This window comes from Falco cherrug, chromosome 4 (genome assembly GCF_023634085.1).
Source record: "Falco cherrug isolate bFalChe1 chromosome 4, bFalChe1.pri, whole genome shotgun sequence".
In the NCBI taxonomy this organism is placed as follows: Eukaryota; Metazoa; Chordata; class Aves; order Falconiformes; family Falconidae; genus Falco; species Falco cherrug.
The window spans coordinates 61,677,820-61,700,641 of record NC_073700.1 but is presented as its reverse complement, the minus strand read 5'-3'; the positions used below and the strand labels follow the sequence as shown (position 1 = coordinate 61,700,641).

Genomic DNA, 22,822 nt, shown 5'->3' with positions numbered 1-22,822 from the left:
TCAGAGTGAAAATAAATTGTAGAACAGCATATTTCCGCATAACACTGACATTCTAGATCTTACCATACTTCCTTCAGGGTTAGTCCTGTATAACAAAACCTTCCCCCCAAAATGTCGGTTTCTCTGATATGTGTTTCTTACCGAGGAGAAAAATATGAATCTTCATCATTTCTGAAAGATGGCCTCTCATGTGCATTTGCATTAACTGTCCGTAAACTTTCCTCACATGATAGTTTTGTGTCATCAGGTAGTCACATCAAAGGAATAAGCAGCATAGTTTTTGTTTCATTGTTAAAAAACAGCATTTCTTTGTTATTCTGAAACATCATACATATCCCATATAAAAAAATCTGGTTTGACAGCCTTATATATATCCAACATTTATTATTTCAGCTACTGTATGGGGTGAAGAACTAATCATCTAAATTAGTTACTCATGAAAAACATTTTCCTCCCATTTGCAGCTTTCATGTATCTCCGAATTCCATAGGAACACATGATGCAGTCCAACATAATACTGGTATTTCAGTTTTTCTCAGAACCTGGTTCAGCTAGGGACATGCAGAGCCACAGAAACCACTGGATCTTTGAACAGCTGCTGTCAGTTCAGCCTGGTATTCTGTCCCTTGCTGAACTGTGGGCTAGCAAGACAGATCTCTTATTTATTTCCCTACACTCATTGTAGCTGTCCTTGTTTTAGTAGTTTCAGAATGGATTATTTAGCATTCTTTGGTGCAAATCAAAATGTGAAGACTACTTGGAAGCTACCACTGCACACCACCATAACATCCTATTGCATCTTTGTTCTTTCATTGCTCGTACTTGCTACAATGCCCTGGCTTCTGGCTTATTTCCAGGTGCAGTTCAAGGTGCTGGTTTTGACCAGAAAAACCAAAAGCAGTTTGGTTTGTGAGGATTTGCTATGAAAAAATTCTGTTGAATGGGAAGGTCTTGAAGGAAATGTCTTTTAAGCAAAAAGCCCTGAACTTGCAACTTTCTTCTCCTGAGCACTCATTCACTTACTTGGAATATTTAATTTGTCATTTGTTTGTCAGGCTATCACATGCCTGCTGGACTTAAGAAGTTTTACATCTCACTGGATAGAAAGGATAGGCGATCTAATATTGTGAATGCATTTTTTAATTGTAGCTGCGTACACTCAAATCATAGGATGAAAAGCCATTATATAGCAAAATGCAGGAGTTAAATAAAAACTTAAACCAGAAAATAACAGGTGAAAGCATGTCTGGAATATATCCAGGATAATCAGTTTTATTTGCAAGAAAAACACTGGGATCAGTGCACACACAGAAGGTTATAATATTCTATGTTTATTGTAAGTTTATGTTAAAGTGTGGGAGAAATATCACTGGCATCTTTTGGGCTGTGATACTGAAAAGGAGTAAGACATACTTTGTGTATTTTGGACAGCCTATAATAATGGTGAGGATGATGATGATAAAAGAAAACAGCAAAGTAGCACTGAATATGACAGAGGAAAGGATAGGCTCTTAATCAAGGTTCATATTACTAAGAAATGACCAGAAATTAATAGAAGAGCTTTCTGTCTCAAAATCTAAAATGTCTGTTTTTAAATCTCTTCTTAGAAAACTTCATTGTACTCGGAACTACATCCACCTGAACCTGTTCCTCTCTTTCATTCTAAGAGCAATCTCTGTTTTAGTCAAGGATGATATTCTCTATTCCAGCTCCAACACAGCTCACTGTCCAGAGGATCAAACCTCATGGGTAATGAACCTCATTTGCTACCTGGTATAATACTGTTGTGTCACTAAATTTTCCTCCCTGATCCTTTTAAATATTTAACGATACCAAGCTGTCAGTGCAGACAGTTCTATAGAGAATATAATGACTAGCAAAATGGTCTTTTAGAAGTAGCCAGAGAAAGAAGGTTGCAGCACAAGTAAGAGAAGTTAATGTCATTTTGCATGTCTGTGAAGGAACGTGTCATCTGCCAAAACAAATCATGACCAGCTATACCTCAGAATAAATATGGCCACTGCATTAATCAGCTGGGAGAGTTTAAGAGAAACAGGAGTTCCAATCAACTGGGAGTGATTAAATGCAGCTCTTCTGGAAGTGTTCTAGTGGCTTTATCAGGAGTCTAGGATTTGGACAGGTATCAATGGAGGGAGAGAAATGAGTCAGGGAATTAAATATTTGCAGGAGCTATCTTTATTAACTCCTCTGTACTTTCTGGCTATGACAGGAGTGTTGTCATCTGCATTCTTGGCAAGCTAATATGTTTACTACATTTTCATACCCAGGGGTTAAAAAAATTCTCAAGTCTTGCTGTTAGAAGACTGACCGCTATATGGTAATCCCTATTCTCTGCCTGCCTTGTTTCAGTCAAAAGTGCTGCAGAAGAATCCTACAAATATTGCTGAAGCCCTTCTGAATTTAATTTACTTCAGTTTAAGCTTGTGAGAAAAAAAAGGAAGATATTTTTACATTGATGAAGCTGTATTGTCCCACAGCATAAAGTTCTTAGCAGTGACTACCAAACTGTATGCATGAATTTGTAATCTGGGATATTTCTAATGAAGACAAATAGGCTCTGAGTTAATAGACGCAAAGAAGGCAAAGTAGTTAGAAGGCAGACTGCCAGGGGTAATCAAAACGTCTTAGGTCCTTGAAAGATTAGTCAATGGACTCTCAAAATACTGCTTGATTTCTGCAATTTCTTTTATTCTCCTGTTATTCCTGCCTGAAAGCCTCATATTTTCCTATTTGAATATGTCCAGTTTTGTGGACCGTTGAGTAATTTTTGGTGCATTATACGTGGGATAATCTGATGCCAGCTTAGCAAGGCTGTTTTGTCTTGCATTGGCTGGATGCTGCCTTTCTGATGTAACAGCCTGTGGGCTTTGCCCCTTTTGTCACGTGTGTGATGTTCCACAGTTCTGCTGCATGCACAGGTGTTGAAAAGCACGCAATTCAGAATGCAATGTAACTAGGTCCTGGATCTGAGTGACACAGAGCCACAGTTCTGGCTAACGGTTTATTGACAGATACCTTCGCTGTTCAGCATCTGGAAATACACCTGATAGAGGATTAGCTGCAGGAGGAAGGGAAAACATTTTGTTGCGGAGTTCTGGTGTGTAAATTGAGAATATAATACAGGGGAGTATTGGAATTTAAAAGGTTTAGACTTTGTTAATCTGGTTGTAAGTAGTCATAAGCATAAAAGCAAATCACAACTTGCATTTTGAAATTTTCTGGCCATTACTGGTCTGCAGTGGATATCCCTCCAGTGGATGCAAAGTCCAGAGGTAAGATTAGTCTTATTAAATGAGATGACTGAACTACGCTGTTTCTCTGGGCTTCTGTCTTTCTCACTGGACAGTTTATCTCATCTGCTTTTAAGACTTTCTCTGGTCATGCCTGTCTGTCTTCGTGGCTGCATAAGGAGCTGGTTGGCTAGTAGATGGCTGGCATTCACCAGAAACCTTGCTTGTAGGCAGCTAAAATTAGGTGAAATGAATTCAAGCCTTTGGATTCTTATTTGGTTGTCTATGTAGACATGTACATGGGTATAAATATAGGCATGTATGTTACTTGGGATGCACTGAGATACCCGAGACACCACAAGGGGCTGATGGATACAAAGAAGTGTCTCTAGGAAGTCAGTGACCTTCTGGCTTAGCAGCTGGTGACAGGTCCCTGATGGCATCTCACCTTATAATAGACACCCATGTTTAGACAGAGGAATCAGTCACTAAATTAATGAGTTCGCTTCTTAGGTATTTGGTGTACTTGGAATTTTAACAGAAACAGTGGAAGTATGAAGGGTATTTAAAACGGGGAAGGGAGGAAAGCAGGCAGAAGCTAGAAGTTTTATTTAGTGATTCTCTGCTTCCCGGGAAGTGGCCAAACATCGCCTGCTGATGGGAAGTAGAGAATAACATCTTTTGTTTTGCTTTGCTTCCACTGATGAGACTTTTGCTATTGCTTCATTAAACTGCCTTTATCTTGACCCACAAGGGTTTGTTTCCATCTTTTTTTCTCCCCTGCCCTGCTCTGCTGAGGAGGGGAGTGACAGAGCCGCTTGGTGGGCACCTGGCATCCAGCCAAGGTCAACCCACCACAAGTCCATTTTGTTTAGTCTGTTACATTCACCGTATCATCACATTTCTCAGTTCAGAGTCAACGGAAACATTTTTATGTTCAATTCTCACATCCCACATTCCTGCTGGGAAGTACCAAAGTAGCAGCAGCCAGCACTGTGGAACATCAGCAGCACAGACAGCTGAAAATCAGTTCTGAAGAGCAGCACATAGACTGTAACTGGGACTTCATTTCATGATACGTGTTTACGTGTTTTGTTACTAAAGAAACGCTAAAGCATTTTCTACAGGGAAAATGTAATTTTTAAAATTCCAGTCTTTTTCTTCTAAGTCTACTTAGATTATTCATCATGTAAAGTTATATTTTTCACTCAGTTTCTCATTTAGTCTTGAGAAATTAATAAAGCAGTTTCTTTGTTAATTTTCCTGTTAGCTGGGATTTTAATGTATTTATAAACCACCTACTAGATGGTCATTTAATCTAATAGCTATGTGTTAACTAACTATTGCAAATGTGTGCATTTATTGATAACCGTTACCTTTTACAATATTTATTTTGAATTTGAAATTATTGAAGGTTTCAAAATTTCTGAGCAAATTTGCTGAGAGCCATCTAAATAATTTTTTAATAATTCCTTTTCTTCATATATATATCTACACAGTAACGTTTACAATGTCTCATTTGGCATGACTGAAAAAAAAAATTTCAGCTGGACCTGGGTTACTAGTATTACATGGAGAGTTAAGATCTATAGGATATATTAATAACAGAATAATACAGCATCTTTCCTGCAACAACTTTGATCTGTACTCTGATATTTCAGGTGGGCTGCAAGGCTATTTTGGTGTTTTTTCAGTATGGTGTTATGGCAAACTTTTACTGGCTCTTAGTTGAAGGGCTTTACCTCCACATCCTCCTTGTGCTGATATTCTCCCCCAACAGACACTTCACAGTCTACCTGCTGATTGGATGGGGTAAGAACTTCAACATCTTCCAATAATACTCTTTTTTTTTTCTGTCTGTATATATTAGTTAGGTTCAATATTCCATACCAAGGGGGTCATGCCATTTCTGTTGGATGACTCCTCGGACTCACTAGTTCCACGGTTCAGCGCCAGCAGAGGTTACAGCTGCTGTACCATGGGAGGGAGGGGGCACAAAAGTACTGAGGCATAAGTGCTAGTTTGGTCCTTGGCATGGCTCCGACCCGTGCCGATGTGCACATTGCCCAGGGGGTGTTCAAGATATAGGATGGTGCAAGGACTGCCACTGCAAAACGTATAATTCAGGCTGTCCTAATTTGGGAGGAAAAAGAAAGTTTACCTGCACAGCCACAAGCTATGCTATTTGCCTTTTTTAGAAGCCCAATCATATTCTCCATCTGGTTTTAAATACGTGTATTCCTTTCATTTCCAGAAAGTGCAATGATATCTACGCAGAGCACTTTAAAGCTTCCAGTAATTGGTGGTCATAAAACATTTAGGTATTGCTGGGAAATGGGAATAAACCAGTCTGTGGGAATGGTTCTTTATGAAATGATTTACACTTCAGTTTTATATTGCAGCCCTTGGAAGTGCGTTGGGAATGCATAACTTGTATCTATTGCCCTGTAGGTCACTCCGACAGCTTGAAAGAAGCCTAAGGCATGTTCTCTGTATATTAGTCATTGTGGCTGCATTTTTATAAGAAATAAACCCACTATCCCTGCAGTCTTTGTTTGCAATACATTGCTTACATCACATAGCTCATCAGATGGGCCTCTCCATGCACATGTCTACTGTGTGCTGTGTGTTTGGGGAATAAGTGGTTACTAGCAGGCTGAACTTTTTTCTTTTCTTTTCTTTTCTTTTTTTGTGGTCGTATATTTTTTTGATCATCCTCTAAACCTCTGGGATTTTTCAGGAATTCCTACCATATTCATTATTACGTGGACAGTGACACGGATCATTTTAGAGGACACTGGGTAAGCACATGGGGGAGAGAAATTTTAAAGCCTCTAATGTGCCAATACAATCCTTGCCTTGGCTATGGTGGTGTTCACACAAAGGTAGTTTGCTGTTTTGAAGGGGATGAGCACAGTATTGAAATTTCAGATACGGCAATAAAGGGACAGGTGTTTAGGAGCTCTTCAGCATGCTGCTTATGCTGTTTATTTGAAAAACCTTGAGGGCAGGAGAGAGCAGAGAAAGGTTTTGACTAACGTTACCCCTTGAGACCCACACTTAGAGCTATGTGCTTTGGAGGTCAAAATAATATTTAAAACAGCAGAGGGGATCCTTGGGTTCAGTGCTGCAGTACAGCACAGTAAGATGCTGGGCATTCTAATTTGCTAATTAGCAACTTAAAAGATTGAAATCTAGATAACTTTGGGTATATCTAAATCACATTCCCAGAAGTGAAGCAGTGTGATGTAAACATATTGAAGATGCACGTAGTCAGGTAAAACTATGACTAATTAGAGCTAGGCCTGGCTAGCTTCTCCCTGGGAAGGGGAACTGAGATAAGAACTTTCTTTCTAGGAAGATCAGACTTATGCTGGCCCCAGGGAATGGGAGAGCATTCCTAGCTAGTGGGACAGTTTTCACACTCCTCTCTTTTTTCAACCTGGCTAATATTTTTCAATTTATTCTGTAATTAAATTGAAAAATCATGTCCTACTTAATTTCTAAGTTTTCTTTGCAAGACCTCTAACATGTAAAGCAAAGCCTGACTCCTATTTCCTTTGCCATTGCGATCACAGTTAGAGGAACTCTGAAGGGTATTGCCCATGCTCAAGATTAATCTTTCAGAGCACTTAGATCAGAGTATTTGCACCAAAAGTGCTGAGCCCACAGCAAAACTTAAATTTTCAGTTTTTCAGACTAAGTTTCAGGTTCAGTCTCACATTTTCCTAAACCAGTTCCAGCCATCTGTAACCTAAATACCCCACAAGGAATAATGTCATTTCAATTGTATCTGTCAGCTGCCCAGAGGCTGGTGTTAAGCGCTTATTGGAAAAGTGTCCTTACACAAAGTGAAACTAAGCTTGGTCTCCCTAAAGGCTGACATCCTCCGTGATGTCTAATGGTACAGTCTAGTGTGCCTGATGTTTTAGCTGATTTGAATATGCATGTTAAAACCAGGGAAATAAAATTACAGGCAGAAAAAGATTGAACGCCAAATTCTAGGCTAGCACAGGCATTATTTTACTGTGCTTTGACTTGTGTATAAGAAATACTTCTCCTCCTAGGTCTTGCTTGCCAGATGATATTAATGTCAACATAATTTTCCTTTTTTTTTTTTTATAGTTGCTGGGATACGAATGAGCATGGTGGTCCCTGGTGGGTTATACGAATACCAATTTTAATTTCTATTATAGTAAGTAAACTTTGAAGCATGAATTATAGATCAGTACAGCATTCTGCAGTGCATATAGCCATTATTCTTTACTGCTAGTTACAGATAGGCAAGAATTCTGTTTTAATGAAAAGAAATTGCGCTGTAGGAGAAGTGTTAAACAGATGCCAAGGCCATTAAAATTTGTTCCCTTCAAAATTTATCTGCCTCCTATTAAATGAGCAGTTGCTTTTATTTGTATGTTCTTCTTTTGTTAACATCTCTCCTGTTTATGAGCCTGGGGGAAAGAAAAAATCTAATTATACTTTTCAATGAATTGCAGATTTGATTTTGTGTGTAAATAGATAACCCTGTAATTGAGAATCTGATATTACTGCAGCCATAAAAAACTATGGCTGTGTATATCTTTCTTTAATTGGTAGTCTACTGAATTATATATTGAACATGAAGTATTTGCAAAAGAATACCATTTGAGAATGTTTCATGGGGCTTTTCCTATGTGGAGCTCATCAGAATTACTGGAGTAGCATAATAAAATTCCTGCTCACTGTGATGATTGTGTAATTAACTTTGGGCATAATATCCTATGGTTGTATGTCAGTTTCTGAAAACAGTCGTAGTGCAAATTAATACATTTAGATACACTTGCATTATTTTTAACATTTTAGTCAGAAAAATTGGGACATTATTAGATTACACAAGATGTCAAGATTGCACATTACACTTGGGCTTGCCTTTGGGTCTGTGCCTGCTGATAATCATTTTGAGAGAGCTTTCTATCATCTTCATCAGAGTAAATTCTGCAGTGTTTAAAGAGAAAGCAGAGTAGGCATATGTGTGAAATGACATAAGGTAAGGACTCACAGAAAAGATGTTTTATGATATGAAGAAATGGGCATGCAACAGAACTACAGCATCCGTACAGAATATGTGTACCTCAAAGGAGCTGGAGAATGAGGGATGGTCCAGAGTCAAGAAAATATGCTGAAAGATAAAAGCAAAACAAACCACCTGGTGTTTACAGAAAGATGAGTCTATTCTCTGGATGTTCAATTTTAACAGCTATCTGGTAGATGGCTGAACTTCATGTGCCAGAATGCAGTGTTCCTCCAAAGAAGTCCTAGACCTGGAAACAGAAGTTATCCAAGTGCTCATTGGCAGACTTTAATGGCAGCTGGATCTTAGCAAAGACTGGGAAATGAGTTCTGAGTTAAGAAAATGGAGTACTGGTCACTCAGCAAAAATTCAGTATGTCTTAAAAGGTGGACCAGAATCACTATTCGTGGCAGGGGTTTTTTTCTTTTTTTTCCCCCATTCTTTTTTTTCATGGTTCCATTACTGATTTGACACAAAGGGATTGTAAGACATAGGGAAACATTTTGCAAATAATCTTTTTTGGCTTGCTGGGTGCACATGTTTAGGATCTGCTGTCTCCTTCCAGATATGTTTCTTCTCTTAAGCAGCATGTTTTAGGGATGAGAGCAACTAAAGATGGCCAAGTGATTCTGCAATGTGTACTTTGAAACCACTTATTTCTCCAGTTCGATGATTCTTCAGCTGTTTGATCAACTGCATTTTGCATTTGGGAAGTTAAGCTGGAAAGGGAGTTATGAAAGCAGTGATACTCGCACTTTCCTGCTGAATAAGTAACGTATCTTGTTGGAACATTGAACTACAACCTGCACATTCATTGTGGCAGCTAGGATGCTGTGCAAACTTACAGCTGTGCAAAGTAGCGCATGCATTCATAGAGCAAGAGGAGCTAATGAAACACCATGTAAAATTGGTCATTGAAAAACACCACATCCATGAGAACATGATTTTCAACTTGCGTACACATGATAAGCCTCAACATTTCCTATTACCTTCTAGAAAAAAAAAGAGAAGTTGAAGATTCAGATCTGAATAATGAGGTCAGTGCTGCCTGCCATTCAACAATGAAAACAGATCATTGCAAGTTTTTTGGATAGGTGTTGTGAAAGAGTTGTGATGCTTCTCAATAAAAGTATGATGTACTTAGATCGTACTCACTTACACAGTGCCTTGAGTCTGCTTGAGAATGTAGGAAGACTGGAAGACTCTCAGAGAATGGTGGAAAGGGTAACCACCAATAAAAAATGGCTTCAGTAGCAGGAAGGACATCTGTGTAAGTAGTCAATGAGGTGAAGACAGAAAAACTCTGACAGAAGCTGAATTCCAGGAAGATAAAGGAGAAAACACCTAAGCTGACAACCCTCATTGACTGTCTTATGTAACAGTATGAAAGCAAGCCCACAATGCGGCTAATATTGAAAACCTTTAGGAGGAGGAAGCGTGAAGAACCGAAGAGTAGAATAGTTGTTGCTGTGAAGGCGTGGATTCCAGGTGTTCTCTCAGTTTAGTACGGGCATGCTGCATTTAGTGTGTGGTTTTCTAGACTGCACCAAACAAGCCAGCACCAGAAGAGCTGTTGTACACAAGGTGCCAAAAGCCAAGGATGAACGAATAATGGGAGCAAAACTTGGGAACTACTGATTTTTATATTTCAATTTTCTAGATTGATCGGGGTCTGATCGTAACTTTTATTATGCAAGTGCCTTTCTAGAAAATGAAATATGAAATAAAATATTACTACTGTTTTATGTCAGAGGGCTGTCACAAGAATTAGACTGCAAGGACTCAGTTCCTTCAGTGATAATGTCTGCATCAATACCCAAGACAGACAGATACTTGGAAAGGCCCTTTCTATGCTTGATTGGAGTGGACAGATTATCTGTGCAATGATCTTCTCTTCCCCTAATTCAGACAGAAAATAATAAAGTCAAGGTGAGAGGCATGAGAGAGAGGGTCAGTGTGTCGGACTCACATTTTCCTTTGGGTTTCCAGTTGTGAATCCACCTGACAATTTAGGACAATGCTTGATTGTACCAAATTACATGCAGTGTCCCATCCTGCCTGTTCCAAACCTGTCTTCAGCTGAGATTTTGAAAGGAGGGCATTTCTGACAACTTGGGGCTTTCAAGAGCTTTTGCCAGCCTGGCTAATGCAGAGGTGCACTGGACATAACAAACTTAGTGGGGCAGAACACAGACAGTAGGCTTGGCAGCGTAGAGCTGGATGTGTTCTGGCAGGAGGTACATAGCACCCACGGCTGAGTTGATTTGTCCAACTTGATAAGCATTTCTTTGTGCTGCATGTTGAGTGCAGAAGTCAGAAATCACTTTTTGGGTGTTTTTTTTTCTTCTTTGTTTTTTTTTTTTTTGTAGGTGAATTTTATACTTTTCATTAGTATTATAAGAATCCTACTGCAGAAGTTAAGATCTCCAGATGTTGGAGGAAATGACCAGTCACAGTACAAGTGAGTCATATTTTTTGATATTATATACAGAACCAAAATAATCTCTGTAAGATTTCCTCTGCCAAAACCTGCTACCAACAATTTCTGTGATAATATAATTACATTTAATTAGGAATATTTTAGATGTGGTTTAATGAACATCTTATCACTATGCTGAAATAGAGATGAACCTAATTGTTTTGTCAAACACTAAATTCAATAAAAAATAAGCAATTTTATAAAGACCAACAAGCTATTCTCAAATTGGAGTTTAATCCATGAATGAATATGCTGATGCAAAAAATATGGAGAGTAATATCTTTCTTTTAATGTGTAAATATTTCATTTTGACGTAACAAAAATTTCAATATCAAAACACTGTTTCAGCCTCCTTAATAGCATTTGTTTGTTTGTTTGTTTCTAAAATACTTTTTCTTGTGATACTTACATATATTTTAAGAGCTGGAAAGAAGTTATGTGGTTTCCAAAAAGTTAAAAATGAAATGTAATGTTTTATGTTGATTTAAAATAGCATCTATATTTTTCTTGAGGAAAGCAATAGTTTCTGACTTAGCTCAACTTCATTTCTGTTTAGACTTTCTTCTTTTTTGTTTGGTTTGAACGTCAAATCCTAACATCCATCGTTGCCACAGCTTCAGAATCAAGGAACGTTGGGGGGCAATTTAAATACTTTGTTAAAATTGGATTTGTTCTTTATTATATTTCCATATCAGTTATTGTTGTTTATTTAAATACCTGCTGGTTACAGTAATGCAGGATTGAAGAGTCTGTTGTAGTAGGTCTTAGTTTAAAGCCCAGAAATAGGCACTGAGTTTGACACTTTAGGACATTAATACGATATTTCAATGACAAAACTTAACATGAACACTGAAAATTCAAACCCATGCAAATGGACTTTGAAAATGTGCTCCTGGATAACGCCTTTTCTTCATTTAAGAAATACTGAATTTCTGTCCTAAAAGCAGACAAAACATGGTGTGCTGAAGTAAAGCATATCTTTAAAACTAAGAGAGCTAAGACCTGATGTGTTTTGTAAACAACGTGACACATTTGATGCAAAAAGTGAAGAATTCTGATGTGCCGCAGGAAAGGCAACACAACTAGATTGACATAATGCTTTGCTTCATAGAGCTACAAAGGTCCTTTTTTGTGTTTGCTGCGTGAATTAACGAAATGTGGGAGAATCAAGTCAACTGGGATGAAATTACACAGTTGCCGCATTATTATTTAGCACAATGACCAACCTATGGGCAGGAAAATTCCTCAAGTTTACTTCCTGTGACAGGAACTTTTCTTTGATTCCCCATGGTATTTATGTATTTTATGAAAATGAGACATTCCCTTCCTATCAGTCTCATAATTTTCCACAGTTTACTCTAGTGCTTCATAGTATAAAATGTTCATTAACAGCGACCTTGTCCTTCGTTATTCAGCCCTGTGAATTCTTTACTTTTAGCATTTGATTGCCTGATTAAGTTTGGATTGGATAGTCTTTAGCTGATACCCAGGAGAACAGTAGATTAACCTCCTCAAGAAATACTGCATCTACAGAGCAAATTAAAGGTTTGGAAGGCTTGTTTTTCAAAATGCAAATGCATTTTCTAAAATACAGAGAAGAATAAGGCTATTTTGTCTGTCTCTGCACTAAAATGTAACTGCAGTATAAAGTAATATCAGCTAGACAAAAATTATTAAAACAAGAATGGAGTGAAAGTGAGACATGAATCTAAAATGAATACTACTCATACAAGTCACCATTTTTCTTCCCTTCCTCTGTCCCACTTGCTTGTACCTTGTTCCATCCTTTTCGTTGCTCATTTTACTTTTGCAGTGGGTAATGTTAAGTTCAAATAAAATCAGTTTTCCTTTTCACTTGGGAAACGGGGAAATTTGATGCATCGTCATATTCTCCAGTTGTAAATTAATTTCTTCTGCTAAGGAAATCCTATTTGTCCCGCCTACTGGCATCACCTTTAGATGTGAAGGTTTTACTGTTCTTGAGAAATTTCGCTGTCAAAACCGATTATTTCCACATAAACAGATGCAGCCACTGAGACATTATGAGCAAAGGCAGGCCATGAAGACTGACACAGAAAAAAAAATATGCTTGAAATACCTTGACTTTTCTGTTAAAATAGGTAAATTCACAACAGCATCCTTTCATTGTGAAATCAAGTTATATTCATCAAGACAGTGATGAATTATGGGACTCTACATTATAATTTCATAATTTTATCTGATACCAGACATCCATAATAATGCATGACTAACCCTGTATAATACATAAAATTGATGTTATTAGAGTGAAATAAGTGACAGATAAGGGATAATTAGCAATGCATCATTTCAATGGTTTCACAGGCAGTTTGTCAGAGCTGCTGTGCTTAATAATTTGAAGTTCTCCTTCCTTAACTTCAGTAGTGTATTGTGCTAAAATTTATTATGTAATTGACAATATTAAAAACTAGCTAATGGTATGTGCTTAATACCATCACTGTGGTTGTGAGATTTTAGTATTTCAGGGTAAATCTGAAATTGCTCCTGAAAATCTCACTGTTGAGATTATTCTGGATTACATTTTCTAGGTACTGTTTGGATATTGTGTATGTGCAATACACAGACTAACCATACGGTCGCACATTTAAAGGAAATTAACATCAATTAATTTCAAAAGAAAGATTTTGCTTCCCATACAAGAGGATCTACCAGTATGACATTGCAGCAAGGCATTATTCCTTTCCACTCTGAACCCATTACGCCAGGTAAAAAATAACGTGAGAGATCTGAGGGCAGTTTATGACACTTTGTGGGATGCGGTCCTCTGGAATAATGCAGTAAAACCCCACGCCAAAAAACCGTGCCATGAAACCAGGCTGGGAGCTGGCTGTATGTCAAGGACACAGCAGAGGACAGGTCCTACACCCTGCTGCTGTCCAGAGGGCAGCTGAAAAAGGGTCGGCTGGTTTAGAGGGGCTCTGTAGCCTTTTACCAGCTTTTGAAAAGCTGGAAGGTCAGCAAGAGCAAGTATAACATGCAACTGCCCACTTTGAGTTAAGAGGTTACTATGTGGCTAATGTCATAGCAAACCTGACAGGAAAACGATTTGCAATAAACAACGCTTTAGTGAGACTGTTTACCAATCTGAAGTCATACAAGCTTTATGTAAACAACATTGCATCAGGTTCTTATCTTAGAAAAACAAGAGCTCATCATTAAACTCCAGCTTTTTCTCTTTTATTTACCCAGGAGACTCGCAAAATCCACATTGTTGCTTATTCCGTTATTTGGAGTTCACTACACAGTGTTTGCTTTGTTTCCTGACCGCAGTTCCAATAATTATAAAATAATCTTTGAGTTGTGTTTGGGATCTTTTCAGGTAAATTTTAAAGTTTTTATTCAAAAGAAGTTTTATTGACCTAGGTTGGTGCTGCCTACTAACTTACAAATATTGTCTCATTCCAGGGGTTGATTGTTGCAGTCCTGTATTGTTTTTTGAACAGTGAAGTAAGTCTCACCTTTCCTACGGAGGATGTTAAATACTGTTTTTAGTAAATGTATAAGTGGCCCTTTAATTTCACTCTGATACATGAAGCTGTTTCAGAAGATGTTTGCATTCCTATTTATAGAATATATGTTTATGTACAACAGGAGAAATTAGTGTATTTGGGTGAAGAGTTAAGACCTGTTTGAAACCGAGGTGTTAGTAAATGTGTCTTCTGTTATTTAACATGATCTAATTCTAGATCCATTGTAAGTAATGTGGATTGTGCAAGTGTGGTGCAACAAGTCTAGAAATTTATCTAAAACTTGAAACACCATTTAGTAAGTATTTAGGCATAGTCCTCTGACAGAATCCAACCCCCAGAGCAGCAGCAGATTTTCAGAAGTACTCAGCATGTAACAGCTTTCCTAATCTCAACTGAGGGAGATGCAAGGAATTCCTTTTGATATCAGCCACTTTTTAAGTAGAAAATACATTAAACAGCATGCAGCGTCTGACAGGAGGAATCTGTCTGAAGACGACACCTGCTTGCACAGGGAATTGGCAGTCAGGTCTCCTGAGTGCTATTCTGGTCTTTGATATTCATGAGATGCTTGATGCTGGGCTAATCATTTGATTCTCTGCTTTAAATATGTGTGATTAATAGCTAGATACCAAAAGCTAATGTTGCAGCACAAGTGATACAAAACTGATTTTGAAAGTGGCCTTGGGGCATCTCCTTACAGACAGCACAGACACAGTCTTTGCCTCTGTTTTGTAATCTTTGTAAAAACTGATTTGATACTTTAGAGGGGAGGGTTGCCACCCAGAGGGACCTTGACAGGCTTGTGGAGTGGGGACACGCGAACCTCATGAAGTTCAGCAAGACCCAGTGCAAGGTCTCGCATCTGGGTTGGGGCAACCCCCAATGTCAGTTCAAATGGGGGGATGAATGGTTTGAGAGCTGTTCAGCGAGACGGACTTGGGGATGCTGGGGGATGAAAACTTGGACATGAGCCAGCAATGTGCACTCGCAGCTGAGGAAGCCGACTGTATCCTGCATCAAGAGAAGCGTGGCCAACAGATCGAGAGAGGTGACTGTCCTCAGTGCAAGAATGGCGTGGACCTGTTAGAACGAGTCAAAAGGACAACCGCAAAAATTATCGGAAGACTGGAACACCTGTCCTATGAAGAGAGGCTGAGAGAGTTGGAATTGTTCAGCCTGAAGAAGAGAAGTCTTTGGGGAGACCTTATTGCAGACTTTCAGTATAAAAAAAGGGGATTATAAGGAAGATGGAGAAAGACTTTTTAGCAGGGCCTGGGGTAGCAGTTCTAAACAGAAAGGGGGTAGATTTAGATTGCATGTTAAAGAAGGAATTTTTTCTGAGTGTGGTGGAGACCACTGAAACAGGTCGCCCAAGGAAGCTGTGGATGTTCCATCACTCAAAGTGTTTAAGATCAGGTTGTATGGGGCTTTGAGCAACCTGGTCTAGTGAAAGATGTCCCTGCTCATGGCAGGGGAGGTGGTCTGGATGATCTTTATTGTCCCTTCCAACCCAATCCATTCTACGATTCTATTCCTGGAGATCCCCATTTGACAGCCAATAAACATAGAAAAGTTCCTCACGTAAAAGAACATTTTCATCTCGTGCATTTTCTTTTTAACACAGGTGCAAGGGGAGCTGAAAAGAAAATGGCGGAGTTTGTGCTGGAAGCAGACAGCAGGCAGGGATTACAGATTCCACAGCTCTTCGATTTCTCGAAATGGATCAGAAAGTGTTTCCCAGCTTCACCGGAATTCAAGGGCTCACTCATTTATGCAGACAGAGACCACCATGATATAAATCAGCTATGTCCCCCAAAACATGAAAACCTATGGGATGTCATTCATTATGCAGCTTGATGTGATATTTTATAAAGTGTACAGTTTAGTGCTTTGCCTTTCTACATGTTGGTATTTGAGAAATTGGTTTGTGCGGCCAACCAGTTAATACAGACACCTGCCCTGTGGATGCTTTCTGGTTTTTTTAAATGGTATTCATATTAATTCTGATGTTCTCTTGCTGCTTACTAGCCTTAACTATTCAAAACCTCATTTACTATAATGAGTAAATTTACTCTCCAATATATCTAAAAGATGTATGGTATCCTGTTCCATGCAGACTGCTTTGCTACATGTTGAAAATTTAAGATGGGAAGCAAGAAAATTTCTTACACTTTATTTATAATAAGGAGAGATTTCTTTCCTTAAGGGTTAGGAATTTCTTTCCTAATTGTGGAAAATAAAATACAAATAAATAATGTAAGACTATAATTAACGCACTGGGATTTTAGTGTGCTAATCCAGGAGATTATTAACATTATTTATGCAGAGGGAAAAAAGGTAGTACTTGGCCAGTTGTATACATTTCAGAGGTTACATTCTACAGAGTTTGATTCCAATCCTGTTGTTATGTTTAGATGCAGAAAGTAGAGCTACCTTTGTAGTCCATGCAGAAAGGGCTGATAAAGCATCAGCATTTTCCAGTAGTGCTGTTGCAATCAGTTCTTCTCTTCTGTTTAAAATCAGAAATATGTATTTATCTGTTATTAAACAATTTTCTGAAGAGGTGCTTTATTGCTAAAGCAGTCTGGCATAGGATGAACAGCCTTGGATAGCATATTACCCTTTGAAAATATCATTTTAATATAATATTTTCATTGGAATGTGTCTCTAGAAGTACATACTCAGCAGCTAAAACAAGGACTATCACAATAAAGTTACAACTCCCATTTAAGGAACAATGTAAATTCTTTTAGCTTAATTATCCTCTGTATCTCTGAACTGATTTAAAATATAGTCCTGACCATGACTCCAGCAAAACAAATTAGATGAGTCCCTAAAAATTACCATAAAAGGCATAAATGGAAGGAATTCTCAACAACGCCAAGCATCTTATGTAGCCACTTCGCAAAAAAAAAAAAAAAAAAGACATAGAACTGACAGATTCTTATAAATATACACAGAACTTTTGCACTGTTTAAGAGAAATAAACCCACTGATGTTTACTTTCCATGTCACGTTTAACCATGTCCACTCTAAATAGCAAGTGGGAACAATATGTATTTGCATGAGCACTTCTGGTCCATAAAAACAATTGCCCTGATATTTCAGATTGTATGGCACTAGCAGAATCCAAGGTCCGTAACATTACCAGGTAAAGGGAAGAACAGCAGCAAGGGCATGTCTTGGCACGCATATATGTACATTCTGGAAGATATTACAAGTGCTGGAAATATTGTTGGCAACCATCAAAGTATCCATACACCTTTCGGTCTGATTTAACTGTTTATCAGTCAAACACAATTTATTTTAACGGGATTACCCTGGAGTGATACAAAGTTATGTCAGACCAAAGATAGAAAAGGCCCCGTGGTTCACATGAGTACTGCAGAACTGGTAGTAACTGTGAATCTTATGTGACACCAACCTTTACGTAGTAGGTATCATTTGACTTAATAACCGCTTGAGGAATTACTACTTTCCGGTTTGACTTTAAAGAAGCTACTGATCACCTCCAGTCAGCACGTTTTCTGCTGACCCTAGGTGAACCATGAGATTCTGGAGTGAAGTAGGCCGCCTAATGACAGTCCCATGGGGTCTGTAAGATGCGCCTCTAGACACGTATTTAAACTAAATATATTCCCAAAGGCTTCAGACTCAGAAACCACTGCTAAACTTCAGTATTTTTCCTGGATCTCTGAAGAACCTTATCAACAAACTCTTAACTGCAAATATATGAAGACATGTTGGAGCTCTGGGGGCTGCTTCTATACCTAAATTAAACACATCTGTACACTTTAGGCTTGTTTGTCTCAAGTGGCGTTGTGATTACTTAGCTCGCTGAGATGTGACGTGCAGGATGTACTTTTTTCCCAAATTTTCTTGGGTAGAAAGTCACACTTAACAAGCATTCAAGTGTACTCATCTTTATTTTGAAAAGGTGTTTTTTGAGTGAGTTAGCACACAGACAGAATGATGGTTAGAAATAGAGATTTCAAGCAACCATTTCTGTCAGTCTGTGTGGTGCATCACTAATTATACATGTTTTTCATTCGTTGCATCACAGCAAAAACTATCTTTGTCCTTATTAGGTGAGCATGGAGACAATCTGCATTTTAATTTCTGGATTATAAAACAGAAAAGCTTAAAAAAGAAAATACATTTTAAGTTGCAATGATACAGCATAATTTCCTTTAACAGGGCCACAGATGCATTTGGCTTTAATTCTGCTTCTCATGTAGGGACTAATGTCATATGAGATAATGAAGTTGCACCAGTGGGAGAACAAAGGTTATATCACTAAGTTTGTAAAGGACATTGAAGAATGGCACACAAGGAAGAGAGATGCTGTGTTTATTCTTCTTTCTAACCAGCGAAAAGTGCAGTACTTTGTAGTGCCTTATCCCTCTATTAAAAATCATAGAATTGAAATACAATAAATAGATTTCTGGGGGGCAGTTTAACTTCATAATGCTTGGTGCAAGCACTTTTATGTCTGTAAAGGCCTACAGGGCACTGTGCTCACTTGTTTTTACTCCCAGAAAATTCTGATTTCCAAATAATTTTATGCAATATTACAGCATCGACCCCATCATCACCTGTTTGACTTCCGGCTGCCTTGTCACGCACAGATACACGTCATATTAAACATATATAAAAGCTGCAAAGCAGTTTGACACATCTAGTACTCGATCAATGTTTTGCATCTTTACAACACCCAGGAACAAGATAGTTTCTCGTGGCTTTGTCTTTCATTGCATTTTGCACAGGGGGTGTGGTGTTAAATGCTCCTACTCCGTGCTGTGGTGACACTAAGAGTCAAAAAGAAAATGCAAGAAATAATCATTTGGCCTCAGTCATCCCTAAATCTAGTTCTGGCTCATCCTAACAGCGTGAGGGCAGGAGGTCAAGGCAGCAAGACAAGTGTACACTTTACCATCACAGCCTTGTGACATCATGCTCCTCCCTTTTTTTTTTTCCTTTACTGCCTTTTTTCCTTTGGCTGCATCAGAGTCCAAGCTGAGTTGGAAAGTCTTCAGAGCAGGAAACCTTGGGTTTTGTCCCCACTGAAAAGCCAGCACCAACTCATGTAAAGTTACTAAACAAGAATGGTAATACAATTCACTCTCATACTGTGGTTAATTGTTGTACTTTACTTTCCTTGGAGCTGCCAGGGTGGCACCATTCATTCTGAGTGATTTTTGTCAGCATTACCTGGTGCTGATGCCTGAGGGCCTCTCCAGTTGCTAACCATGATCAAAATCTAAATATATAGTGAGTGTTGACTTAAATTTTCCTCTGCAGAGTCAATTTCAGCTAGGTGCTTGATAAACTCGGGTGAAATTCATCTGCCCTGGTTTTGGTATCTGAAAGCTAGATGTCTGTCTCTGAGCTAAAGACTCTTTTTAAGTGCCTTCCATAGTCATCGTAGAGAAATAGGCACTAGTTGAAGATGATTCATCTGATGTTCAGCTGAGCATCTAAGGTAGGTAAGCTGAATCACCTTTTCCTCTACACTTACTATAAAATGAGCACAGGGTGGCTGGCTAGTGCCTAGGTTTCTCACTCTACATCTGAAATTAGGCAAGACTAATCTCTCCAGAAAAGGCCATTCTGCTATCTGGCTAATATTACCCAGACACTCCTTTTTAAGCCAGGTAACTTGGGCTGGCCAAAGCCATCCTCCAGGACATGTGCAGCACGATTCAAAAGTTCAGGCAATGGAGGATCCCTCCATTCATTTGGTAGGGTGTCACTGCGGTTGACTGCCTCCCACAATGAAGCCAATAGCCTTATGTCCCACTTTGATTTGCCTGGCTTCCGTGATAAAGCCAAGAGCCTTATGTTCTGTTTTGATTTGCCTGGCTTCAGCTTTCAGCAGTTGTTTTGGGTTAGGTGTTTGGCTTTTGGTCTGTTGCAGAAGGCTCATACACCAAAACAAAGTGCTACAAAGACTACCAGAAATTATCTTTATGTGAAGTCTCTTGTAAATCACCCTTTAAACCATGTCTTTATTTCCTCTTTGAGAAACTGAATGTCAAATGCTTCAAATTCTGACAGTGAGGTATTTTCTCAAATTTTCTTCCTGATTCTCTTCTGTGCCCCATTCCATTCATAATAGCTTCAGCCAAGAGAAGCAAAGAAATTATTTCAGTATCTCCTCCTTCAGGACTGCAGACACCATTAACCATATTTCTCACACCCACTTGCAGCTCGCCTGTTCATACCTTTGAAATATTTGACTTTACATTTTAACTGAGCAGGAACTGGCTAGTAACATGCAATGAGATTATCACTGGCATGTTTTTTGCCATTTAAACTTTCCAAAAATATGTTGGCTTTGGTTTCTGGGTCAGGTGCATTAGTGTGCTTTGCAAAATAACTTTGGAGAGCACCCTTTTAGCCATTGGAAAGTGCTGGCTTTCTTGAAATGTTAAGGTTTTGAGATGTATTTAAGTACTCCATGCACTCCAGCATGGAGTGCACGAGAGCCCAACAGATTGCACCCAAGTAGCATGGCAATGGGTGCTGCAGGCAGCCGCCGAGGAGCTACCCAGTTTAAGCATACATTGGAATTGTACTGTAGCAGCAATAACTATTTGCTGGCAAAAAAGCTTTACAAAAAGCCTTCTGCAGTCAAGTTGAAGGTAGCCTACCCTACTCTGTAGTATCTACTTCATGTCCTGATTTACCCCAGACAGGCTTCCCTCTGTCTTTAACGTGGTGAAGGGGAAAGCATCAGGCATAGACCCTCAGCAAACCAGAGGATCTGTCTGATATAAGGCATTGCCAAGTGCACATCTCACATGCTATGCATAAGGACTGAATAGCGTCATTTACATTATTTTTGTCTTATTTTTGTGAGTTCGAAAGAACATCCTCTGTTGACTTAATTTGTTCATTTCAGCAAAGCGATTGTGAATAAAGTCCAAATTCACTTTACACAGATTTTTCAGACATCCTAATGAAAAATCAGTCATTAAATATGCCTGGTAAAAAGGAAGTACCAGCAAGTAACCTGCAGAGAAAGCTGCTATGTATATAAGGGTTATTGTCTGAGAAATTACTGTCAGTGCATAGTGATACAGGAAATACTTTGACTAATAGAAGTACCGTCAGGTTACCACGAGTGCCTATCTAAGCTGTGGGCTGTCAGTACTACCCTGGCATAACCAAATAGCAGAAGTTAGTGTGCAGTGCTGTTCTGTTAATGGGAGGGGTGGGGGTGGGGGGAAGTTTTCTAACATGGATGTTACAAGAGTTCATCAAGATAACATTTAAAAGGAGCATTGTGTGATACAGTTTAACCACTCTGTGTTGAACCTGGCTTCTGCCCAATGATAATATTACGTAGTTAAAACTAAGTCGGTAACATTTCCATTGTCAGCTAAACCAGTGACTGAAACGTCCCAAGCCCCTTTATTTCCCAAAGCACTAATAATTTTATGGTGTCCTGCAGCTTTATTTCCCTGGCACATTAGTATGAGTATTGCTTTGAAATTCTCTTTTGTCATCTTTATCGAGAACTTTTTATCTGTCAAGTATGGTAAAAGTTAAGCATTATGTAAATGAATGTGATTATTTTTTACAGAATGTACAGACTATGATGTTGTATAGATTAACATGTGTAAATAGATTTCCTTTTCATACTGTAATTCACTATACTTTTATTCTGGTTTTGCTCTTTTGCTTTGTTCTGTTTTCAGTTTTTAATGTCACATACCTAACAGCCTTCTCTGAGATATGTTATATATAAAGCTGTGAACAAATAAGTGTTTACATCTTTATGCTATTAGAGATAATAGTAGTTAGTAACACCACAATGGACTGAAGAGGAATCAGAGAATTAAAATTTTAAAAGTTTTGCACAGAAATTGTTATGTGTGGGGTTTTTTAAAAAAAAATGTGTAAAATGATGCCATTTTCTTACTGATTCAGTGGATCAGAGCCATGCTGAAGGATGTGGCTAAGTCAGTATTTCAGTTTTTAATTCAACAGCTCTAAGACACACTTGTTAAAGAAAACCATCCCCTTCCTGAGCTACTCCACTGAAGGATACATAGCTGCATGCAACCAAGATGTGCTTGCAGGGGTGTGAGAATGGCACACACATAGAGCAGACCCAGGTGATCCCATATGTTGTGTATGTCAACACCTGAATGGCCAGGCCAGCAACTATTTTTGACTTACTGTGTCTTGCTTAATTTAATTGTCCAGGTACCTGTCAGAAGTGCATTATGATGGAGCTAAAACATGGCTAAAAAGCCATGAGATCTTTTCTGAAGAGGGAACATAATATAACATGTATTTCTTCCCTAAAAAATATGTATCTGTTTATATATCTGTAATGTATACATTTTAGAAAATCAGATGCACTCATAAACCAGACTTTCAAAACTGAAAATGGTCCTCCTGCCTTGGCAGCTCAGGGATCCTCAACAATGTAATTAAAATTAAATTGTATTGCACTAAAAGCAAGAGGCCGAGGCTGCTGCTGCCATGGGAATGGGCACAGAGAGGAGACACACTGGGGTGG

The 22,822-nt window shown here is 38.6% G+C and overlaps 1 protein-coding gene across 2 annotated transcripts in view; it reads left to right on the top strand.

Annotated features, from left to right (window-relative positions):
- The window catches only part of VIPR2 (vasoactive intestinal peptide receptor 2), a 61,998-nt gene extending 39,838 nt beyond the window's left edge, over positions 1-22,160 (top strand). The window contains exons 6-13 of one of the 2 annotated variants that reach the window (XM_055708733.1): positions 1,608-1,749; positions 4,913-5,063; positions 5,992-6,052; positions 7,377-7,446; positions 10,671-10,762; positions 14,009-14,138; positions 14,225-14,266; positions 15,914-20,616. In XM_055708733.1, the coding sequence (XP_055564708.1) occupies positions 1,608-1,749; positions 4,913-5,063; positions 5,992-6,052; positions 7,377-7,446; positions 10,671-10,762; positions 14,009-14,138; positions 14,225-14,266; positions 15,914-16,087 (862 nt within the window). In that variant the 3' untranslated portion in view covers positions 16,088-20,616. Of the gene's footprint in view, positions 1-1,607; positions 1,750-4,912; positions 5,064-5,991; positions 6,053-7,376; positions 7,447-10,670; positions 10,763-14,008; positions 14,139-14,224; positions 14,267-15,913 lie in introns of both variants that reach the window. The other variant, XM_055708734.1, reaches the window with a different exon arrangement.
- Positions 22,161-22,822: the final 662 nt, after the last annotated feature.